Raw genomic sequence first — 21,594 nt, 5'->3', positions numbered from 1 at the left:
GGCGTACTGGTGGAATGAAGGGTTACTGGGGAGGGTTTGAGAGCTTACAGATTGGAATTGACAGAAATCAGTCTTTGATGACAGCAGCCAGGGGTTTGGGGGAGCTCTAAAACAAAATGCTGTTAGCTGAGTTAATTCACAGCTGCATGCTTATGTGCAACCCCATTTGGTGGTAATGGGACTGCAACATCCTATTGGACCACTATGTGAGGGTAGAATTTTTGTCTTAAAAATATCATCTGTAAGATCTTGATGTAGTTTATTGTCTGTTAAGTTAATATTTATAAAATAGTAAGTTAAAACTATGGTGGTTAATCATATGACCCACTAATGAAACACTAGTACTTGCCTCTTTGCCGATTATTTTTGTGTGTGTGTGTGTGTGTGTGTGTGTGTGTGTGTGTGTGTGTGTGTGTGTGTGTGTGTGTGTGTGTGTGTGTGTGTGTGTGTGTGTGTGTGTGTGTGTGTGTGTGTGTGCAAGTGCAAATCAGTTATGCTGCGTTCACTGGTACTCAGAAATCGGGGGATTCCATTTTCTGACAAGTTAAAGTGCAATGAAAGGGAACGTCTGAATTCTGAGTCAGGCTCACTCATGTATCTGGGTCATGAGGCCGCAGAGGCTCTCCTGCAGTTACATCTTAGCGCCAAAGCGGCCGCTAGAAACAACCGCATCAATACTTACGGATTACAACTATAAATCAGCACCTGATCTCAGTCCCTTGTACACTTTATTTCCTGCACTTATTATCATTAACTGCAATTTAAATTCCAACAGGAACGCCAGAACTGAGTCCCCCTGATCGTAAAGAATTGGAGACCAAGCTGAAGGAGCGTGAGGAGTTTCTCCTGCCTATCTACCACCAGGTGGCTGTGCAGTTTGCAGATCTCCACGACACCCCAGGTCGCATGCAAGAGAAGGGCGTAATAACGGTGAGCACTTCTTGTGGGCATGTATTGCTACACTGTGAGTGTGCAGTATGTGAATAACCTAAAAAGCCCACAGGGGAGTATCTGCTGCTGCACCTGCCTGGTGAATAATGTTTGGTCTCACCAGGCTGTAAGACTCGTCCTCATAATTATCTTGTGATGACCCTGGTCGATCACCTTAGAAAGCACAGAGCAGCCTCGGGCAGGCCTCATCTCGTCCTGTGCCTTCCAAGTCCATTCTTTCACACACAAACATATACACACTCACTTTGACTGCCATCCATCTGTGAAAGGCCCTTCTGGTCATGTGAGCAGTGTATTCTGTACACACAGTATGGACTGGAAAGACTTGGACGACTGTAGTGATCTACATGTTCAACTGTAGTAGCTCAGCAGAGACATCTGTGATGCTTCTAAAATGACACAGTCACATCTTCAGTCCACATAACATATTCCTGAAACAAACCTTAATTAAACGATTCCCACAGACACATTCTCATACACCTGAGTTAGCCCTTTAAATTAAGTGTAATCTGTGTTAAAGAAGACTGTTTCAAATTCTCTAAGTCGTTTTATGAATCCAATCAAATGCGGCTGTATGTGTATATCATGTAGAGCACAGACATTTTCAGCGGGTAGTCCGGTTTCCTCAATGACTTCTATGTCATTGTGACATCCCAGGAATGAGTTGAGTCAGTAATATTATTCATATTCTCTTTTTAAATTCACCAATAATGAATACGATGTCAATCAAGTGTATTTTTGGTTATTTATATGTTGATGTTAATAAATTATAAAATGTGGACTAAAGTAGCTTCTGCCAACAGTAGATGCATTTATATTATAAATACTTTTTTGTCTTTTGCTTATCTCAGGATATCCTTGAATGGCAAACATCCCGTCAGTTCTTTTACTGGCGCCTGCGGCGTCTGCTGCTGGAGGATACAGTGAAGAGGAAGATCCAAGCAGCCAACAACGAGCTGACGGACGGCCAGATTCAGGCAATGCTGCGCCGCTGGTTTGTGGAGGCTGAGGGAGCCGTCAAGGTAAAAACCCACCATAAACGTATAGGCTTTGTTCTAGAATCTCTCAGTATTAAGTGTATCTGAGTGGAAATTGAGAAAACCATAATTAATATTTCATAGACTAACATTGTATGTAAACTAGAGGTTAATTTGAAGAACTTTCAATTAAGCTAACTCTTTAAAGCAGATACTGTACATAGATGATGATCATATTGATATACACTTTAATTTATTTGACTTGCACAGATTTTAAACATATGCTTTGATAAAAATCTAATTGATTCCATTTACTGCTTAACCTCATGTGAGTTAGGGTACTTTACAACCAAAGATTAGCCAGTACAGCTTCATTTGAGTGGTCAGTTTGTGGAAAAAATACTATATAATTGCTCAAAACATCTTGTACTATAAAATCAAACTAAAAGCTAAGAAATAGAATGTAGGGAATCAAACTATACAGAATCCTATAATATATGTTTAAGCATTTCCTTGATACACAGCCTCACAACCACACAGATATCTGGAAAATATTTTTTTTCTCCGATGCCTTTAATGTGTTTCACACTACAAGACTATGTTGAAGCACAAGCAACACATGCTCAGACTTGTATTTTTTATTAATTTATGTTCAGATTTAATACAGTTTAAGTATCTACTCTTACTCAAAGTCATCAAATCCAGTTGGCCACTATAAGCTACTAATACTGGCAAAAATCGTGAGGTTAGCTAAGTTTCAGGGAAGTGTATAGATAAAGATCAAGTAAACACCTTCTTACTCTTGCTGGGAATGATTAGAGGGGTTTCTTTTTATCGTGAAGCTTTAGTAGTAAGTAAGTATTCCTGTAAAATCAAGTACAGATGAACTGATAGCTGGTAGTAAATGAAAATAAATACCCCTCAGAGATGCATAAATGCTGTTCCTTCCCGCCCAGTCTCGGGCTCAGAGGACCAGCCGCAGGGTTGACAGGAGCCGGCCCGGCATTTGAGATCTCTTAAGAAGTGGCCTTCTTGTTAGCTAATATATTATCCCAATCAGGATGGGCTGTCTTAAGCCACAATTAATCACAGCCCTGGCACGTGCAGATAGGAGAGCAACACGCTGTTTCTTAATTAAAAGCAAACAGATTAAAAATGATTAATAAGGGCATTAAATGTTCTTGTGGACCTCAAGCAGGACTGTTCATAAAAAGGCAAGAGCCCATTAAACCCCTTAGCCTCCAAATCTTTGCTAAGCCCTCCAGCCTGGCTTTGTTTGGGATCAGAGATGCCAGCACTCATGAATACTAATTTTCCTATCAGGTCCAGTCAACAAGACATCCGGTCCCCACTTTGTGCCTTTCCATCTCTTTTGTTGATGTTGATATTTATTTATTGAATTGTGATATTTTATATATTTTATACGTTCATACAGTGTGTTCATTTTACATCTTTCCATGGACTTCTTTTTATTCCCATTAAGGCCTAAATTTAAAAAAAAAAAAAAGTGATATCTAGGCCTTATTTATCCAAAAAATATGTTGAATGCTGCTTGCAAAGATACTTCTTCCTTCCTTTAACACCTCCCTACATTATACAGGCCTATCTGTGGGATAATAATGAAGAAGTGGTGGGATGGCTGGAGAAGCAACTAGCTGAAGAAGAGGGCGCAAGGTCCGTCATCGACGAGAACATCAAGTATATAAGCCGAGATCACATCCTCAAGCAGATACGCAGGTGATAATTCTAAACAATGCAGGTTCAGTGTGGTTATCAGATATACAGTGCAAGTAATTTTCACATGTCATCACTCCCATCCGCCCACCTGGCAATCGTGAAATCCAGCTTTCCTTGCATGATTATGATGTTGTTTTCTTTTGTTTCCCCCCTTTTATTTCCAGCCTTGTTCAAGCCAATCCAGAGGTTGCCATGGATTCCATTGTGCACATGACCCAGCACATCTCACCCACACAGAGAACCGAGGTGGTGCGTATCCTGTCCACAATGGAGACGTCTGCCTCCTCCTAGTGGGAGCCTGGCCTCTCCTCCTTGCCTGGCCGAAGCTCAGCTCAGGCCCCAACCACAGCCAAAGGAGCCCGGCTCAGCCAGACCGTCCCGTGACTGAGACCTGGGCTGGAAACTGAGGCTGAAGGAGCCAACGTGATGGCCCTTGACTGCTGCCAGGTTACTGATGAAGTGTTGGCAATGATTTTCACTGAGCTGAGTTCATATGACTGACATCGATTATGATGTATTGTAAATTGTCTTAAATGTATGCTAGTGTTTGGATAAAACCATGTATTTTGTATTCAAGTGCAATTGATTAATGACCTATGAAATATCTAATGACTAATATGTAATTATATGTTTGGAGTTCAGTCAGTGGATGTTGAATGCTTCCACAATAATCAGTGGCCTCCATTCTTTTGAACTGAAGCATGTGCAACAATACATTTAGAATGTTGTCATTTTAAAATGCACCTTGGTTTGTGACATATGCTTGTTAAGATTCACAAGTGTTTTGATGACCAACTTGACAATGACAACACATTGCTGGGGGCATTAGCGAGAAAGGGGTTTTACACTCTTGAGTAGGGAGCACTTAAGTTACTGAACAAAGACGGGGAACACTTTAACAGGTCTGTACAGGAGAGCCTAGCAGGGAGCAGGGACAAGGTCCCTTTTAGACCCCGACTGTTTCACAGTTATCCTGCAGGGAGCAACGGGCAGCTCGCCTCACAACAAAACCACAGCTGTCCCTTCTGTTCTCACTCACACAGTACACACATGCTGCTTTAGATGCACTTTACTGCTAACTGTTCCCTCACATTGCATCCAGAATCAAATCTGCGGAGTTATAACTTGTGCATCTTGTGTACACGCACATAGTGGTATCAACAGGGAGGTGATAGTTTAAATGAGCATTGATAATACACAGTGTGGATTGACGATGTTTAGAAGAATACTCTGTACTCCTGTGGGTCTTTTTTTTTGTTTTTTCGGGGGGCAACTAATCTAAGTGTTTGCTCTGAAAAACAATAATTTGTAGTTGATGGGTTTTTTTTTGGTTTTTTTAACGATAAATATTTTTGAAATTCCAACAATTAGATCGCTAATCATTAAAAAAGCTAAATTTACTGTTGACTTGACTTTATGTTTCATGTCAGATATGGTATCTCATTTACACTGTAATCCACGTTAACTGTTCTGTTGAAGTTTGTACCTTATGTATATGAAATGTTACTTATTTTTTTGAAAACAATGTTTGAATCGCATATTACATCTCTACTTGAGTTTGTTACCAATAGACAGGCAAACTGCGGCAAATGTATGAGAATAGAGTACATAATGACAGCACCACTCTTAGATCATAGATCATCATGTCATATGCTCTGCACAAAATGCAACGCTAGCAATGTGAAATGGCTTCATGGTCAATGCTGTGCCTTTATGTGCTTATATTGACATTTAGTCCAGTTGCTTTATAAGTAACTGATTGTTTCTTACACAAGGATGAAGAACAATTTACAGTGATGAGTTCTAACTGTCTGCAAACTTAATAAAGCTTACCCAACTTATTTGAAGTGTGCGTGCTTTTAAAAACTTTAAAACCTCTTTGCAATTTTAATAAAGCTCTAGTTACCAAGAATTTTGCAGTAATTTAATTTGTCAATTATTTTTTTTTTATATATTGATGATCCTCAGGACAGATAATCACATCACTGGAAGCCTCATTAATTTCAGCAGTCAGAACAAAGTCTATTACTCTGGAGAGACATTTTCTGATTACTCGAAAATGATAGTCTTCCCATTCCTCAATCCACAGATGATTAAAGTGGCATTTTCTTCCTGGCTTTTAAACTTCAACAGTATTAAGTAGGATGAAGCAGATCAAACAAATATAGAGGGATCTATCTCAGCCTTCTTTTTTTATTTTGTCTCATTCTTTCATATCATTCCCATGGCTCTGTCAACTCTTTTACCATCCTACCAACAAATATCTAAGACAAATTGAGTTGCATGCACCCAATACCCACCACAATTATAGGAGGCCCAATAAGAAAATGAGTCATTTGGTGGTATAATTGGAAATGTGCCTTGCATGGTCTCTAGTCTCCCAGAGGGTTTTGCTCATTTGTGGTGCCATGCTAGGCTGGCTAATTCTTCTTTTAATCACCGACAAACTGCAGAATCAGGTTCAGAGAACAAAAGTGTTCAGTGAAACCTGCAGGAAACGGCTTAATGTTAATGTCTATTTACAATGTGGATCAAAAGTGTTGATTTACAATAAAACATAATGTAGTTACATTAACAATCTTGAAAGGTTTTTTCCCCCCCTTTGTTGGTCGAAGACATGCCTGCTTTTAAGTCAACAATAAAGGAACTATAAACCGATATTTACAGATTTTGGATATTTTACTTTCCGATTGCTGAGCCCCAGTCATGGCTGGGCTGAAGAGTGACAAAAAAACAGAGGGAACAGCAAGAAATATTAATGGAAAAAAGGAGAAACTCAGTGTCTGTGATGAGATTGAAATGGAGGCATTAAGATAGCACAGGGGGAGACTCAATCATGCATCTGAGGCAACCATAATTCCACATTCACGCATCTCAATGACTTGACAGCACTTGAGAGACAATGCCTGTGACCCAGTTGCAGAATTCCAATTAGCAGGGTGTATGCAACAGTTGAGATGAAAAGAGAACAGGGTCTTTACAGAGCCCCAGGGCTGTCTGATTACTGCCTGAAAACAAGAGTCTTTTGCCCGTGACAAAGAGTAGAACGACACAGAGGGACTGCCAGGCCCCAGCTGTTCTCATTCTTTCCAGGCTGAGGATTCTGAAGAGCTCATCTCATCTCTGCCTGCCTGCCTTTTTACATTTCAACCTGGAACACTAAGGCCCTTTTCATATGTTTTTTATAAGTTAACTTACTGTTGATATATTCAGCCTGTCTTGGATAAAAAAGAGGTGATCACTGGGTCCAAAGCCTGCATTTGTCAAGTTAATCTCACATACAGAATACCTGCATCCAAAATAGTTTCAATCTCTACATGACGCGAAACTGAATTAAACAATATACTGTCCCAGTAAAAAAAAGAAATGTCATTTTCCATTCCTAATATATAAAGTTTATAAAGTATATAATGTGTTAAATGTCAAGGAAATGTCTACCTTTTTATGAATTTAAATGTGATTAAAATTAATTTTAGTCTACTACTAACTTTATTGTAATTGCATTATAATTTAAGTTCTAAATTTGTATACATATTCAAAAGCCACTATTTTGAAATGCATTGCTAAGTGAGTTGAAGTGCATTTTCCAACCCTAATAAAGCTTGTATAAGGGAAAATTTTACTTTCAGCTCTACTTTTTAAAAGTGAATTCTTAATAATTCATTAAAATTGAGTCATTTGAGTCGTACACAGCAGGAATAATTTAATTTGTATAATTAAACTGCATTTTAGTATAGCTATTAAAGTTGTCTACAATTATAAACACATTTTTAATGGTGCTTAAGTTTATTTTCCATTTTTTCAGTTTGATCGGAGTTCACAAGCACTTATAACACTGTGTCAGACTGCACTGCTCTGATTGGTTGTCTTAAGTCAGTTGCGTAGAATCTTTCAGATGGGAGAGGCAGGTGGAATAAGAGGGGCATGACTTTTTTACAGATCGTCTGTCTTATAGTGCTGTCAGCATATAATGTCAATTTCAGCAAATATGAAAAAAGTATTTTTCATAGAAATTTACTGATGTCAGCTTTAATTAGAACTCAATGAAAATCCATGAATCAAAAGTTCATATATAATGATTATAGTAGTGGTTAGAATTGTTAATATACTGTTAATCCACATATTCAATGCCTACTATTAACTTAATTCATATGATGAAGCAGAAGGGTACAATCTATGAAAGCAGTCATTGAGATCACTGAATCTCTTTAAGTGTTAGGAACTGTTGTCCCACTGCTGGCTTTGTTTGCATATCATTTTATGATGTGCTGGAGTTAGGTTTCCCTATGCATTTCAAGGCGATCATGATTTATAATGTTTGATAGACTTAAATGATGAAGGGCAAACCAAATTTATGAAAAACCATTTCTATCTCAAAAAAATAATTAATGACGTATTGTATCTTTAATGCATAGTGACCGTCTTTATAGTCAGGCAGTGAATCTCTCCAGGGGCAAGAAGGCCGCCTGTCAGCCAGCAGCTGCATGAGAGGCTTAATCTTCAATCTGTGTTCGGAACGTGCCACAGGGGTCAAAGATTACAACACCCTGTGATTATCACCACATAATGCATACATTCTCATTCTGTCAGAGCTTGGTAAACATTGGCTGACTAACAGAACACCGTGACAGCAAAGAGGAGGGCTAATTCACAAGCAGACAAACATGCTGCAGAGAGGAAGAAGGCATCGGAACAAGACAGAGGACTTTAAATTAAAAGCTCATCTCCAACAACATGTTTTAGAACAAAACAACATCAAAAGTCAGTTTTTCTTTAATCTTCAAGAGGAAATCGATAGTATGATGTAGCTGAGTACACAGTAACAAGATTGCTGTTTGTCATAATGCTGCTCTTTGGGCACTTGCCTGTTAGTCAAATACATTCCTGCAACATAAGAGAAACACAGCTCCACTTATATGAACAATAACATGCAAAAAGCTCCTTATAGCTGTGCATTGCAGACCAGGTGAAGCTGCTCCTTCTATCATGCAGCTATCCCCCCCCGCCGCCGCCGCCACCCCCTTATCCTTCCCGACATTAACATTCATGGAGCCACTGGAGTGTGGCGAGCCGCGTACATAGAGCCAATGACGAGATGCAATGGCGAGGGGGGAGAGGGAGGATGGAACCCCCCGAATAGGACTGTTTGAAGAAGGGGAGGGTGGTGTGTGGAAGTGAAGGTTGCCCAGTATGGGATTGTGGGAAAGGTCGCCAGCAACAGAGGTGCTACATCTTTGGCTATATATCACAATTATTACTGTAGGTCATTGACTGGTATGGAAATTAGAGGAGCTGACAGATCCACATCGCATGCTGGAAGTGTGGGTAAGGCCGAGCCAGCAAGAAGTCACCATTGACTGTTACAGTATCTCAGTAAAAGTGTTTTTCAGCCATAATAGCGGCGTTACTATTGTATAGGGATAGAACACTTTATCTTCTCATCAGCCTCAGCTGTGCTTACTACTTATTAACAAACTAAAGATGTTACATATTATACCTCATAAACAACAGGCTAGCATTGTCATTGTGAGCATGTTAGCATCCTGATGTTAGCCTTTAGCTCCAAGCACTGTTGAGACATAAGCATATCGTGGTACCTCTGTTAATCATATTCATGTTTAACAGACTGTATAAAATATGGATGTAGTTTCTTTAATGTCACCCATTTATGAACAGCTGTTGTGAAGCTCAATGTGGGTTCCTCCAGTTGTTGCCATCTTAGTACCTGACGCTGCCTATAACTCATGGCTAATCTAAATATGGGTAGAGGTGGCACCCACGTCCATGATTAAGCATAATTAACTGTGCGCCTTAATTAATTTAAATAGGGGAGTTTTATAAAAAGTCACTCCATCTTTTTTGGTACCAGGCTGTAAACATGTTTATTTCTGCCGTGAAGTTCCGCATTTTAACATGTGGCCTATGGGGACTGACTCACTTTTGGAGCCAACCTCAAGTGGCCATTTGCGGGACTGCAATTATTGGCACTTCGATTTTGGCTTCATTTTCAGTCCTTGAGGTTGCCACTTGGTTTCCTCATATGAAAACCGCGTTGATAGTTTGAGGTTCAAATATAGCAACTCAATCTGCATCTTTAGGCGTCATGCGCTTTGAGGGAGTGGCACTCATTTATTTCTCATGTAGCATGGCAGGATAAAAATAGGCAACTGATTGACTGATGGCTTCAAGAAAAGACTACATTGAGGAACATGCAGTCTGCCAAAAACATGCACAGCATTGGCTATTCATTATAAGTTATGGTATGCACAGAGGTGCCGATGAACATAGTTGAGCTGAATGCAAACATCAGTCCAGCAGTGGCCAATTTTGAGAGGTGCGCCACATTAAAATGCATACATTATAGGCATATCAGTGGAGCGTGGAAGCCAGCTCCCTATGGAAATGTTGGTTTACTGCTTCTCATAGGGTCTGAGGAAGGGCTTATTTGTGATCAGTGTCCTCTGCCTCTGAAGGGCACAGGCAGCCAACTAGGAAAATCATTGTTGCATACAATATATCATCAGACAGTGTTGGTTTGAAACATTTAAATCAGAATGAATTATTATGATTAGTATGTGTTATAAAGATGTTTATAAGTTATGGAGCAAGTAAAGACTGGTGGGAAAGAGACGGCAGTGGGCTATTGCTGAGCATGGCCATGCTCTACTGCAGCAAAAACGGTTTCTACTCAGCAATGTATTGATTAACCTGCATATGGTGTGGCTTCGGATCGCTTTTGCTCCAAGAAGGCGTACATTTCAGGTGGATAAAATACGATATGACACGATACGACACGATAAGACACGATACAACACAACACGACAAGACGCGCTACGATACGATACAACATGACAGGATACAACAGGATACACCACGATACAACACGATATGATACAACACAACACGAAACAACACAACACAAGACAAGACACACTACTATATAATACGACATGTCAGGATACAATAGGATACGATACGATACGACATGACACGACAAGACACTATGCAATACGACACTTCTTGGAGTCAGTGTCACTGTATTGGACTAGTGAATGCGCTTCTATACTTTATACAAACACTTATAAGATGCATATGTGCATTAGTTATATGCTCAATCAAGCCACTGCTAAAACAAACTCTGCTTACTGCTAAGACAAACAGAAGAAGGCAGCTTTCGCCTGCTACACTTGATTTATTCTGGCGGCTCAGAGAAAACGATCATAGGAGTACAAAGCAGAGGAGGTGTGTACTTGGCAGAAATACTATAGCTGATGAACACATGCCTCCCCCCAGCCCCACCCTGGTCATCAACCCCATTACACACACACACGCACACATTTTACAGAGAAGATCCTTTTCACACTTGAACATCACACGCTTGATTGCAAATGAGAGAAGCGGCAACCTTCTGTGTGTCTGTATCATGTCTTTGTCTCAGTGTTCCTATAAACCACAATTACAAAGTGATGCGAAGGAATTCAGCGAGGAGATTGAGTAGCATTGTGTAGCATTGTGTAAAATCAATTGGGGGCCAAATACCTCTCCACGCCTCCATATAGCATGCTATTCCAGATCTTTATTTTGCATGCTGTGGTTTCTTTTATCCTTCTTGTTTGCTATGAAAAGCACTTTCTAACCTCATTTGTCAAAACCAAGATCATGAATAGTGGATTTCACTGACTGGTAATGATGAGCATCTTCTTGTTATGAGGTTATCACAAGATAAACAAAATTACAATTTACATTACAGGTGTGGAATATACTGTCTTATTAAAAATTATCTACATCTAAAGCATTATATTGTCATGATACGCTCTAAAAATGAACAGCAAGTGAAACACTGATTAAACCTTAAGGAGCATACCTGTCATGGCTTTTGTGAGTGAATGACTTGTCAATATCTATAACATGCTGAAATTCTCTTAGCACTTGGCCTTGCAGATTAAGCACTGAAGGAAAAAGAAAGTAGGTGGGGAACACTCATGATTCTGTCCTCTTCAACTTTAATCAAAAGTACACTGACGTTCTGCAGCCCCCTCCCTCTCTTTCATAATAATGGGCCGCTAAAAATTCAGGAGGCAGGCTCCACATCAATCACTCGCCAGATTTGAGTCCAATGCAATAAATATGTAAATGAGGAGAAGCCAATGTCTCGTAGCTTTGAGATCAGCGCAGGGAGAGAAAAAAAAGGAAAAAACTGTATTAATTGCCCATGGCCAGAGGAATCCTATTACTGTGGGCATTGATTATAAAATTGTATGTGTGAATGATTTTCATGCAGAAAGTGGACTGCCAAGCCTAAAGCAAAACGTGAAGAAAGAGTCAAATTAGCGAATAGGGCCACATTTTGCAAGTGATTCGAAGGAAACAGCAACGACAAAAAGGCCAAATCAAAGTTCAAATAAGATTTAGATTAGAGAATGAAAAAGATTTAGATCTTGAATTACAATAAAGTATTATCCTCATACTTGTCCAATTGTTTAACATACCTACTATTTACCTACATTCAAAACCTTTTCTCAGGTCTTATATCTTCCTTTTCCCAGTATTCAAGTTCATAAGGCAGAATGAGGCACATGATATCAGTCTTTCTCTTATTCAATTGCAAAGTCCATTAGTGTGGTGACCTAATGGACTCTCCTCTGTAAGATAGTTGACATTTGTCCACACTATCATCCCGATGAGGAGTGACAAAAAGGTCATAATGATTTTATGTATTATGCTCACTTTTCCAGAGCCAATTGCGCAAAATGACATTTAAAAGCTGACAACAGACTGCAAACTGCATACTTGACTTGGCTGACAGCTACTGTTGCCTGCAGTTAGTCTCTTTATTGTTCTTCACAAAACAAGACACTGTTCTTATAGTCAGCTCTGTTCTTGATGATCAGTTACTTCTTTGACAAAAATGTTCAGATTTGGATGTATATTATGTACAAAAATATAAAACATGTACATAATTTTGGACACATTTAAATTAGTTCTCGGAAATAAAGCTTTATAAAAATCCCACCTCAGAGGACAGATAACCATTACTGTGCATTGTTTCTCCAGCATTCGCCATACTCACTGTCAGCTAGGTTTAAATTGATTTGCTGGCCTCGTGTTTGACATGCAAATCTCTCTCTAAATCGTGGCATTTTGCTCAGATAAACAGGGATTAGTTTGATTAACAGCATAGCATTATCTCCAAACCTTTAAACATTGTAATTTTTAGACATAAATGCATGCTTTAATTAACAGCATATGACATGTTTAATACACTCAATATCTTTTTGTATTTTAACATTTTATTTGAAATAATTTTTAATTGAATTGAAAGTAGTATAGCTACAGCTAAACTTGTGATCTTTGGTATCCACCAACATTATTCAAATACCAGAGTTAAACATTGCATGTTACTACATATTTAATCCCTTTTCTAAAACTCTTTTAACTGCTATTGTCCTTATATCACACTTGATGTCATTTCATATTTTTTGCTTCAAACTTAATGATGCGGACAATGTGACCACTAACTATTAATTTAGTGTGACTACATTTCTTCAGAGATATATGAACTAGACATCTCAAGTTTGAATTCATTGTTATGAACAACTCAAAATGCTAAACTGACCAGTTTATGTTAAAGTCCACAATTTATTATACAGCCCAGGGGCTCTTCTAAGAAATGACAAATAATTCAACTCTCCGTGAGAACTAACGGTAAGCAAAACTGAATGAAAGTCAGTCTTTAATCAGTTTCACTGTATCAGTTTCACTTGTTACTGTATTATCTACGTTATCGAAAACAACTCATTTCAACTGATTTCCACAGTTCCAGTAGGATCAGCATCCAAACTGACATAACATTTGAGAATTACTCTCCCTCAAAATAGCTATTCGCTTTTGAGAAAGGTCGATGTAACACAGAAATTCACTGTGAAATGAAGCCATGTGGAAGACACTAATCTCTGAGTGGGATTGGACTGTCTATAGTAACAACCACCAGCTGATGAAGGAAATGGTGCCTCAAGCTTTCCCCCATTAGGAGCCGGCCCCATAAAATCTGTATCTGACCAGACTCTATTCAGAGCTTGCCTCTCAACAACAGTGTTAGTTAGGGTTTAACCAAGGGTGAGTCTGATGATTTCTGTATAGTTCCTGCTGTCAACAAATCCGACAAAAATATATAAAAAATTTGATTCGTCTTGTAAATATTGTCTGTGTATCCAAAGGCTGATATATCTTTATTCCTCTGTGCCATAGAGCTCCATTGTTAAAACATATCAATGAGCACTGGGTGACCACATACAATGTCCTGCTGCTGTAATACTCACTAGTGCACCTAATCTGCAGCTGAAAACAGAACCTAACAAATGCACTGTTCATGTACTGTTTTCTATAAACTACCACGCCCATTTTTTTTCAGGAAATTACTTACTTTATTACGTGAGCTTATAATAAATAGATAAAAAAATTCCTGTTAATGTAGCGTTCAAAAGTCTTCAAAGAAAAAAGGTATTACTGGCTGTCAGGTAAATAACAATATTATGTCAACAATATTATTCTGGGATAATAAACATATTCTTGATCCTTGAGAAAACATGGGATTCAGCGAGCCATTCGTATTTGGCTCCCCATCCTATATCATATGAGGGCTCATGAGAATATATCGCACCTCAGCTGAGTATGTCCAGCCTCGGCTTGAGAGCTACCTTTGCAAAGGTGCACCATGATTTTCTCCCAAGCCAATCAGAGTAGAATGGTGCTTTTTCGGAAGGGGGGGCTTAAAGAAACAGGCGCTAAAAACAAAGCGTTTCAGACAGAGGGTGAATACAGGTATATGCATACAGAGGGTGACTACATTAAACAACTTAAACATTTCCAAGTAAAAAACCCAAAATGCAAGTATAAATTTGAAAATGAGCATGATATGTTCTTTTTAAGGGTTGCAGAGAAGTGTTCTTTCACTTCAGTGAATCAGCTTGCTCATCCAATGTCATGCTTACCTTCCTTAGATCAAGTTTAAATTGTGTGACCTGATGTCAAACCCAAGCTGAATCTTCAAAACATCCCTATAGAACCCTATGGGAGAAATAATACACATCCACGTCCATGTTTTCCTCTAGTTTATGGTTTGTGACCCTCCTTGTCTGTCCTGCCCCTCCCCCACACAGCTCCACAGATCTTCTCCCACTCCTCAGTGGTTCGATACTCAGCATTCAGTGTCCTGTCCTCTTTTGTGCTGCTCTCACCTTTCTGTGACTCTAACTTATTCACTCTGTCATCATCTCTTCTTCACTACCAACAGAGATGCCTCTTAACATTTCAGGCAAGCTTAGGGACAATTCCCAAAATTGATTAAAAAAACCCTTTGCCCACACCCATACGGTATATTTTATGCATTGATAACTTTCCAATTAAACCATTTGTCTCTAAAATGTGTCTTATAATAGAATTACTTTGTTTTTATTTGCTTTTAGTGTTTGGAACATTACTGTGAATTGATTGGACAAGTCAAGAGGAAGACAGGCAAATAAAATTTAAGCTGTGCCTGCCAGGTGCAAATAGCATTTAAACTTCTGCGTTGTTGTGTGTTCTTCCCCGGCAGTGCTCAGCAGACATCAGGCACTTTATAAACTCGACAGCTTACTAACATTTGCAAAGTGATCCGAAAAAGAATGCTGACCAATTGCACCTGGATTTGAAAGTTCATTGATTTATGGCTAGATGTTTCATCAGGATTAGCCAACACTGTCAGTCACCACAGTGAGCGTTTGACTGTGCTGCAGCAGGCAGATACAGTAGCTAGCTCTTTTGTAAAGAGAACTTCTCCATGAAATTCCATTAAAATCTTAAATCTCCTTCTCAAGCTGTTTGCACTATTGGAGTTTTGGATAAAGGGCTATCATTTAACAAACTAATAGAAAATACAGCAATTTAACATAGATTGTATTGGTTTAGTGGCTCATAAAACCTAAAGAGTTTTACTCAATCAACCCAGAAAATAGCCTCAAAAATATTTTTGGGAAAGTGAGAAATTCTTTCTCAGCTATGAGACAACCAATCACAGTTAACACATCTAGCAAAATCAAGTTGTCATTATAATGACATGTAAAAGCTTCACCATGCAGATGCAGAGTGTAACTCTAAGACCTAAGTGCCTTTCCCATTCAAAGTGCCCTGGACAGACAAATTGTCAAATGAGCTGTCTATAGAGAAAATAAGCAACTTCTGTGACACTCAATACAGTGAATTTGGGATAATTAATAGTTACTTAATTAAGTATATGAAAATACTTGTTTAGATAACTAAGTACTGCCACTTGTTTTAATCAGATTTGTAAGGGGGGGGGGGGGGGGGGGGGGGTTACAACACTGTCTGAAAATACAAATTTTTCCTTAAGGGATTTTCCTGAACATCTAACATAATAATTTTAGGCCGTTCAAAAAATCAGGTCAAAGATCAAGTGCGCCTTCACAAATCCCTGTTCATTATACTTTTATGAAATCTTATAAGAACACGTACTATGCCCCCCCCCCCAAAAAAAATGATAAACAAATAAAAACGATCAATATGTGTTTTATTATACAGTGAATGGTCGTAAACATTGGTCTCATGAACGTAATTGGAACAATCAAGTATGTCTCATGAAAAAACATTGCTGCCGCTGCTCGCAGTGTATGAGACCATCAATGTGAATAATTTGACATTTTGATCCATTAAGACAAAACCAGTTCGACTAACTGAGCTGCAAATGACTGTTTTTACTACAAACATGCTCGGGTAATTAGAAGAGGAAGTGAACACTTAAAAATGCTGCATCCCACAACTAAGGGTGCAGGATTTTGCTGTGCATTCATTTGGCAACGGTTAATTATTATTTTCAGTTTTTTTTTTAATGAGGACATACAAACTTTCACAGTGAGTGACCACAAATATAACAGCTACAAGTGTTTGGTTTGGTTGCATTAAATTGTCTGTCCACCTGTTTAATACAATACTGATATTCAAACCCCTGGATACTGGAGCTTTTAAGTAAACAGTTGACTGTTCTAGTATTCTATATATAACATTGGACTGGAGTCAAATCATTTTTTGTTACATATAAAATTTTTATAAAGATATCCCTTTGGAGGCAAATACTGTATGTGTGGGAAATGGAATAATTTAAAAAAATGCCTGACAAATGAAGATAAACACAAACAATGTTTCCACGGTCCTGAGAGAGGTATTTGGTCAAATGTATTGAACATCACAATCATATTCTGTTATTAAATGATACGATCTTGTATTACACGCGAACTCATGGATGCAGAGTGCTGTTTGTCAGTATGCATGAAACACTGATTAAAAAATGCTGTGCCCCTTCACATTAACATTTTAAGGACAATTACGTCAACCATGTGACAGAAAAGGTTTTGTAAACAGTAAAAAGAAAAAACACTTTCTGCAGCATATAAATGTGTTTGTTTATTGCTTGATCAATGAGGCCCAACATTGTGAATGTACTGTATTTATGAGTCAAATTCACGTTAAAACAATCTATTGATTGGCTAGTCAATAAACAATTATACCAACATACAAATATAGAGATTTATAAATAGTTAAATAGAGCTTAACAGAAACGCAAGCAAATAAATATACAAATAAATTAATAAATAGATAAATAAATGTACATTTAAATAAACAAACAAACAAAAAACATAGATTTGCCTTAAAAATCCAAATGTGCCTTTAGTGGGGTGTGGGCTGGTTTACCAGACAGTGCCTTCGCTCATTTCTGAGGAGGGTTGTGACAGCTGGTTGGTGTATCCGTTGTCACTGAGAGACACAGTCGTGTAGGGTGTGCTGGGGCCACACATCTCACTGGAGATGCTGTGCATTGAGCCTGGCATATTGGGCTCTGGACTAGGTGAGTCTGCAGGATGGTGAGATACTGTGTCGGAGAAACAGTGCACCTCTCCAGGACAGTGGTGCCCTGGGTGGTGGTGGTCTAAGGCTCCTAATGGGGTGCCAGCAGGGACAGAGGAGGGCACAAAGCCCAAGTCTGCTGGAGTCTGAGCATGGGACGATGGTGGGCCTTGGTAGTACTCATAATTCCCTCCTGAGCCATAGTATTCACCCGGATAGTCTGCATTCATATACATATCTGGATTAGTGCACAGAATATATCAGAATCATTTAAAGAAAACATATAAACCACATGTTTTTTCACATTTTTGTTCTTGCAGTTTTAGTCAATAAAGTCTCAGAACTCAATGCAGATTAAATGCATTATAGTAAAGCATGTTCTTTAAAATACTTTTAACATCCAGGAACTCATCAATCCTGCCTCTCCAAACCAATAGCTCACCTCCATAATAAGAGAAGTGTCCAAGCTCCTCTGCTTCCAGTCTCTCTCCCAGCGCCCTCATCCTCCTCTGGCCGCGGTAAAACACGTGTCTCCGGCCGCTCAGAGAGCTCAGCTGCTTCATGCGTCTCTCTTTGGACCTCCGATTTTGGAACCACACCTTTAGGACAAAAACGGATTGGATGAGCGGCATGATTGACACAAGCAGGAAAGCAGATCAGACTACAACAAGAAAAGACTGCATATGCCTCGCAGGGCCGTGTAAGTCACAGCGTTTCTGCGTAAAAATTGAATCTTTGGATAATTTAAAGATCGAAATGAGAGGAACTACAGACTCTCTTCAAGTTCCTGAACACATCCTCCTCTAATCCTTGCAACACATATGTAAATGTATTTCAGTTAAAAATATTAATAGTGTTTGGAAGTTGAGAATGAACCGGTGACTAACTAAACGACTGAAACACAATTCACTTTGAATGCATTAAGGTGTCGAAAGGCAATTTCATCAAGGGAGCTTTTAAAACGATGTCCATGGACATCAGTGCTAAGTGAGTCGTGCTTTTAAGGGTTTTAGGAGCGCAATGGGAGTAAAGATTATGGAAAACAAAGGTTTTGAAAACCCCATCTGAAAAAAAAATCAGCAGAGCATTAAGGACAAATTCCCTAAGGATGTCTGCAAAACGTGCTGTCCAAAACAACTGCCTTTCTGTGTCCATAAAAGGTTTTATGACTGTTTGGTATATAACACTCGGACGTTATTCTCTGTTGTGTTGGTCCTCGATGAACTCGGATGGGACTGAGGTGTCCGATAATGGATGTAGATGATCACGTGCTTTTGGGTTGCTTTTACGTTTTCTTCCTTTTGCCTTTTACCTGGATGACTCTCATGGTGAGGCCGGTCTCTCGTGACAGCTGCTCCCTGATGTGTCTGGTGGGTTTCGGCGTGGCCGCGAAAGCCGCTTTCAGGGTCTCCAGCTGCTTGGCTTTGATGGTGGTCCGAGGCCCGCGTCGTTTCCCGACGGCGCTCTGCTCGTCATTCTCGTTGTTGTTGTCTTTATCTGATAAATGTCCCGTTTCTGAGTCCTTCCCGTCGTCCTGCGGGTCCTGAGAGTCCGGAGACAGACTCGGGTCGCTGCACGTTGTGACTGCCATGAGAATAAGATGATAATGCTGGTTGTTAGCACACCGAGAATCTAAATCATATCCCCAGATCCCTCTAGAAACACAGTAGCATTTTAAAAGCACGGCATTATTATTATTATTATTATTATTATTATTATTATTATTATTATTATTATTATTATTATTATTATTATTATTATTATTATTACTATTAGTATTATTATTATTGTTGTTGTTGTTGTTGTTATTAGTATTATAGCAGCAGATATATACTACTAATAATCGGAATCGCACATTTTAATAGTATAACTCCATACAATACACGAAGCAAGTTGCTCTTGATAGACCTACAGATATGTTTTGAAAGAATTAGAACGGTATAGCTGCTAAAAATATTAATTTAAATATTAATACCACTACTACTACTAGGCTACTACTAATATTACTACTACTACTACTACTACTAATAATAATAATAATAATAATAATAATAATAATAATAATAATAAAAATAATAATAATACCTACGTTACTATTCATCTGTTAATTTATTTAGAAAAGTAATCTATTTAAAACCCTCATCACCAATGGATGGATAGCTTGCTTAAAGAATCACCTGAAAGGAGGATTGTGTCTTTTCCATTGTTGTTTTGATAGTCCTCCTTACAAACAAACTTGAATTCGTCCAGGATGTAGAGTTCTTCTCCGGTGGACAGCTGTTTGTTACACATCACACAGGTGAAACAGTTCAGGTGAAACACTTTGCTCTTGGCTCTGCGGACAAGATCACTGGGTAAAATCCCCTGGGCGCAACCGTCACACTTGGTCCCAAATGTCCTGTTGAAGAGGAGGAGTAACAGTCAGGGGAAAGTTTCAGCGCAGATACAGCGTAGTTATCTCTGAGATGAGTGGTTTTTAGATTTAGGTTTAGATACCTGATGGGTTTACAACACTGACTTCAATTCAGGGTATTAGATCACAAAGAAATCACATGTTTAATGTAGACTTAAGGTATACAGAAATAACCTGAAGTAAAATGTATAAAACAATATTGTTAAATTCAATATAATCTCACTATGAGTGCAAGTCCAGCGCCACAACGTACAATAAGGGTAAGCCCTGTTTATAGTATGGCTGTTATTTTATAATAGCCTACTGCAGAGAAATAAATATGTTGTTTTTTTCCATCAATGTGTTAAACATATATTTTTTTTAAATTTCGAAAAAAACAATCAAAAAACAAAACCAACGAATTAAAAACAAAGCAAAACTGACCACTGCAACATTTGCACGAAGCTTCCACAGTAAACAAAGAGTTTTTTTTTTAACCCTGTCAGTTCAGTTTTAATGCAGGCCATTACGGCGTTTTTCCTTGTTTTTTATTTCTTGATTTTACCTTGCACGGTTCATTTATATAAGCATATATACTTATTAGCTCAAAAAAGATTTAACAAGTTTTTATTTCCCCCCTAAATAAAAACGAAACCACAAACACTTTAGATGCTTACCTAAAGAAGTCATTCTTACAATACAGTTTCCCTTCTCGTGAAAAACACTTCTCTGTCAAAGTGCATTTGCATTCGCAGCACTGGACACATTTGATGTGCCATGGTCTGTCCAAAACTTTGAGTAAGAACCTATCGAGAATAGGCTTTTCACAGCTGGAACACTGAAGCATTGTCTGGAGTTATTCCCAGCCCAGTGTGTGGTAGCTACAATATACTCTGTTTATTTTCTGCCTCCAACGTCCCAGTCACCTCGGTGCCGACTTGCTTGGGTGTGATCCCGAAAATCCAATCAATCCAAATTGATCTGAATAATTACATCACCATCCGTGAGATTAAATGTAGCTCTTCTGTTCCACGGGGCAACAATCCACGTGTGGCGAACAGCTCCAAACGACAGCTTAACTGTTGAAGACACCAGCATTTCTGGAACAAAATTATAGACTGGAGATCATCGACGGGCCCGTCAAGATCATCCGGAGTGTGCGAATTTACGGGCAAGCACAGGAGGGAAAAGCCTACCCACTGTGCGATATATATCCTGAGTGGTGTCTAAAGTAGAGACAAAAAAACAACGATGAAATGCTATCAGTGCGCCCAGCCTTGTCATTTGTGTCCCATTTTTCCTCAGATGAGCTCTCAGTTGGAGAGAAGCGCTGTAATGAGCGCACCTCTTAAAGCTCAGCCTATTGCCTAATAAGATACCTGTGACGTCAGCTCCGGGACAAGCCTATGAGCAGCCGCTTCATTTCACTCCACCACATGTACTTCAGTATGTAAAGAAAAGTACAATATTATGGCTACAAAATAAAATAGAATGCATTGGAAAAAAAAGAGAAATATAATAAGTCGCAATAATACCAAGATGCAACAATGCATATGACTCACATTAACTATAACCTATAATTTGATTTATACAAGCAAATGTACCCATTAAAATGATTGATTTGTGCATATATTTATGCAT

At 38.8% G+C, this 21,594-nt stretch overlaps 2 protein-coding genes across 4 annotated transcripts in view; one reads left to right on the top strand and one right to left on the bottom strand.

Moving 5' to 3' along the window:
- Nucleotides 1–5,495, top strand: part of acaca (acetyl-CoA carboxylase alpha) — a 37,998-nt gene extending 32,503 nt beyond the window's left edge. For all 3 annotated transcript variants that reach the window (XM_083927472.1, XM_083927471.1, XM_083927470.1), the window contains 4 exons: nt 776–930; nt 1,803–1,973; nt 3,529–3,665; nt 3,830–5,495. In XM_083927472.1, coding sequence (XP_083783598.1) covers nt 776–930; nt 1,803–1,973; nt 3,529–3,665; nt 3,830–3,956 — 590 coding nt within the window. In that variant the 3' untranslated portion in view covers nt 3,957–5,495. The remainder of the gene's footprint in view (nt 1–775; nt 931–1,802; nt 1,974–3,528; nt 3,666–3,829) is intronic.
- Nucleotides 5,496–17,404: 11,909 nt separating this feature from the next.
- LOC310957018 (LIM/homeobox protein Lhx1-like) lies at nt 17,405–20,800 on the bottom strand (the record flags this gene model as incomplete). Its single annotated transcript, XM_083927426.1, has 5 exons — nt 17,405–17,781; nt 18,004–18,160; nt 18,874–19,145; nt 19,739–19,959; nt 20,631–20,800. The coding sequence occupies 5 exons, from the start codon at nt 20,798–20,800 to the stop codon at nt 17,405–17,407; spliced, it is 1,197 nt and encodes a 398-aa protein (XP_083783552.1).
- Between the last annotated feature and the right edge of the window lie 794 nt (nt 20,801–21,594).

Source organism: Echiichthys vipera (genome assembly GCF_963691815.1).
Source record: "Echiichthys vipera genome assembly, chromosome: 14".
NCBI classification, from domain to species: Eukaryota; Metazoa; Chordata; class Actinopteri; order Perciformes; family Trachinidae; genus Echiichthys; species Echiichthys vipera.
Note: the sequence above shows the minus strand (reverse complement) of the source record. Positions and strands in the feature narration are given on the sequence as shown.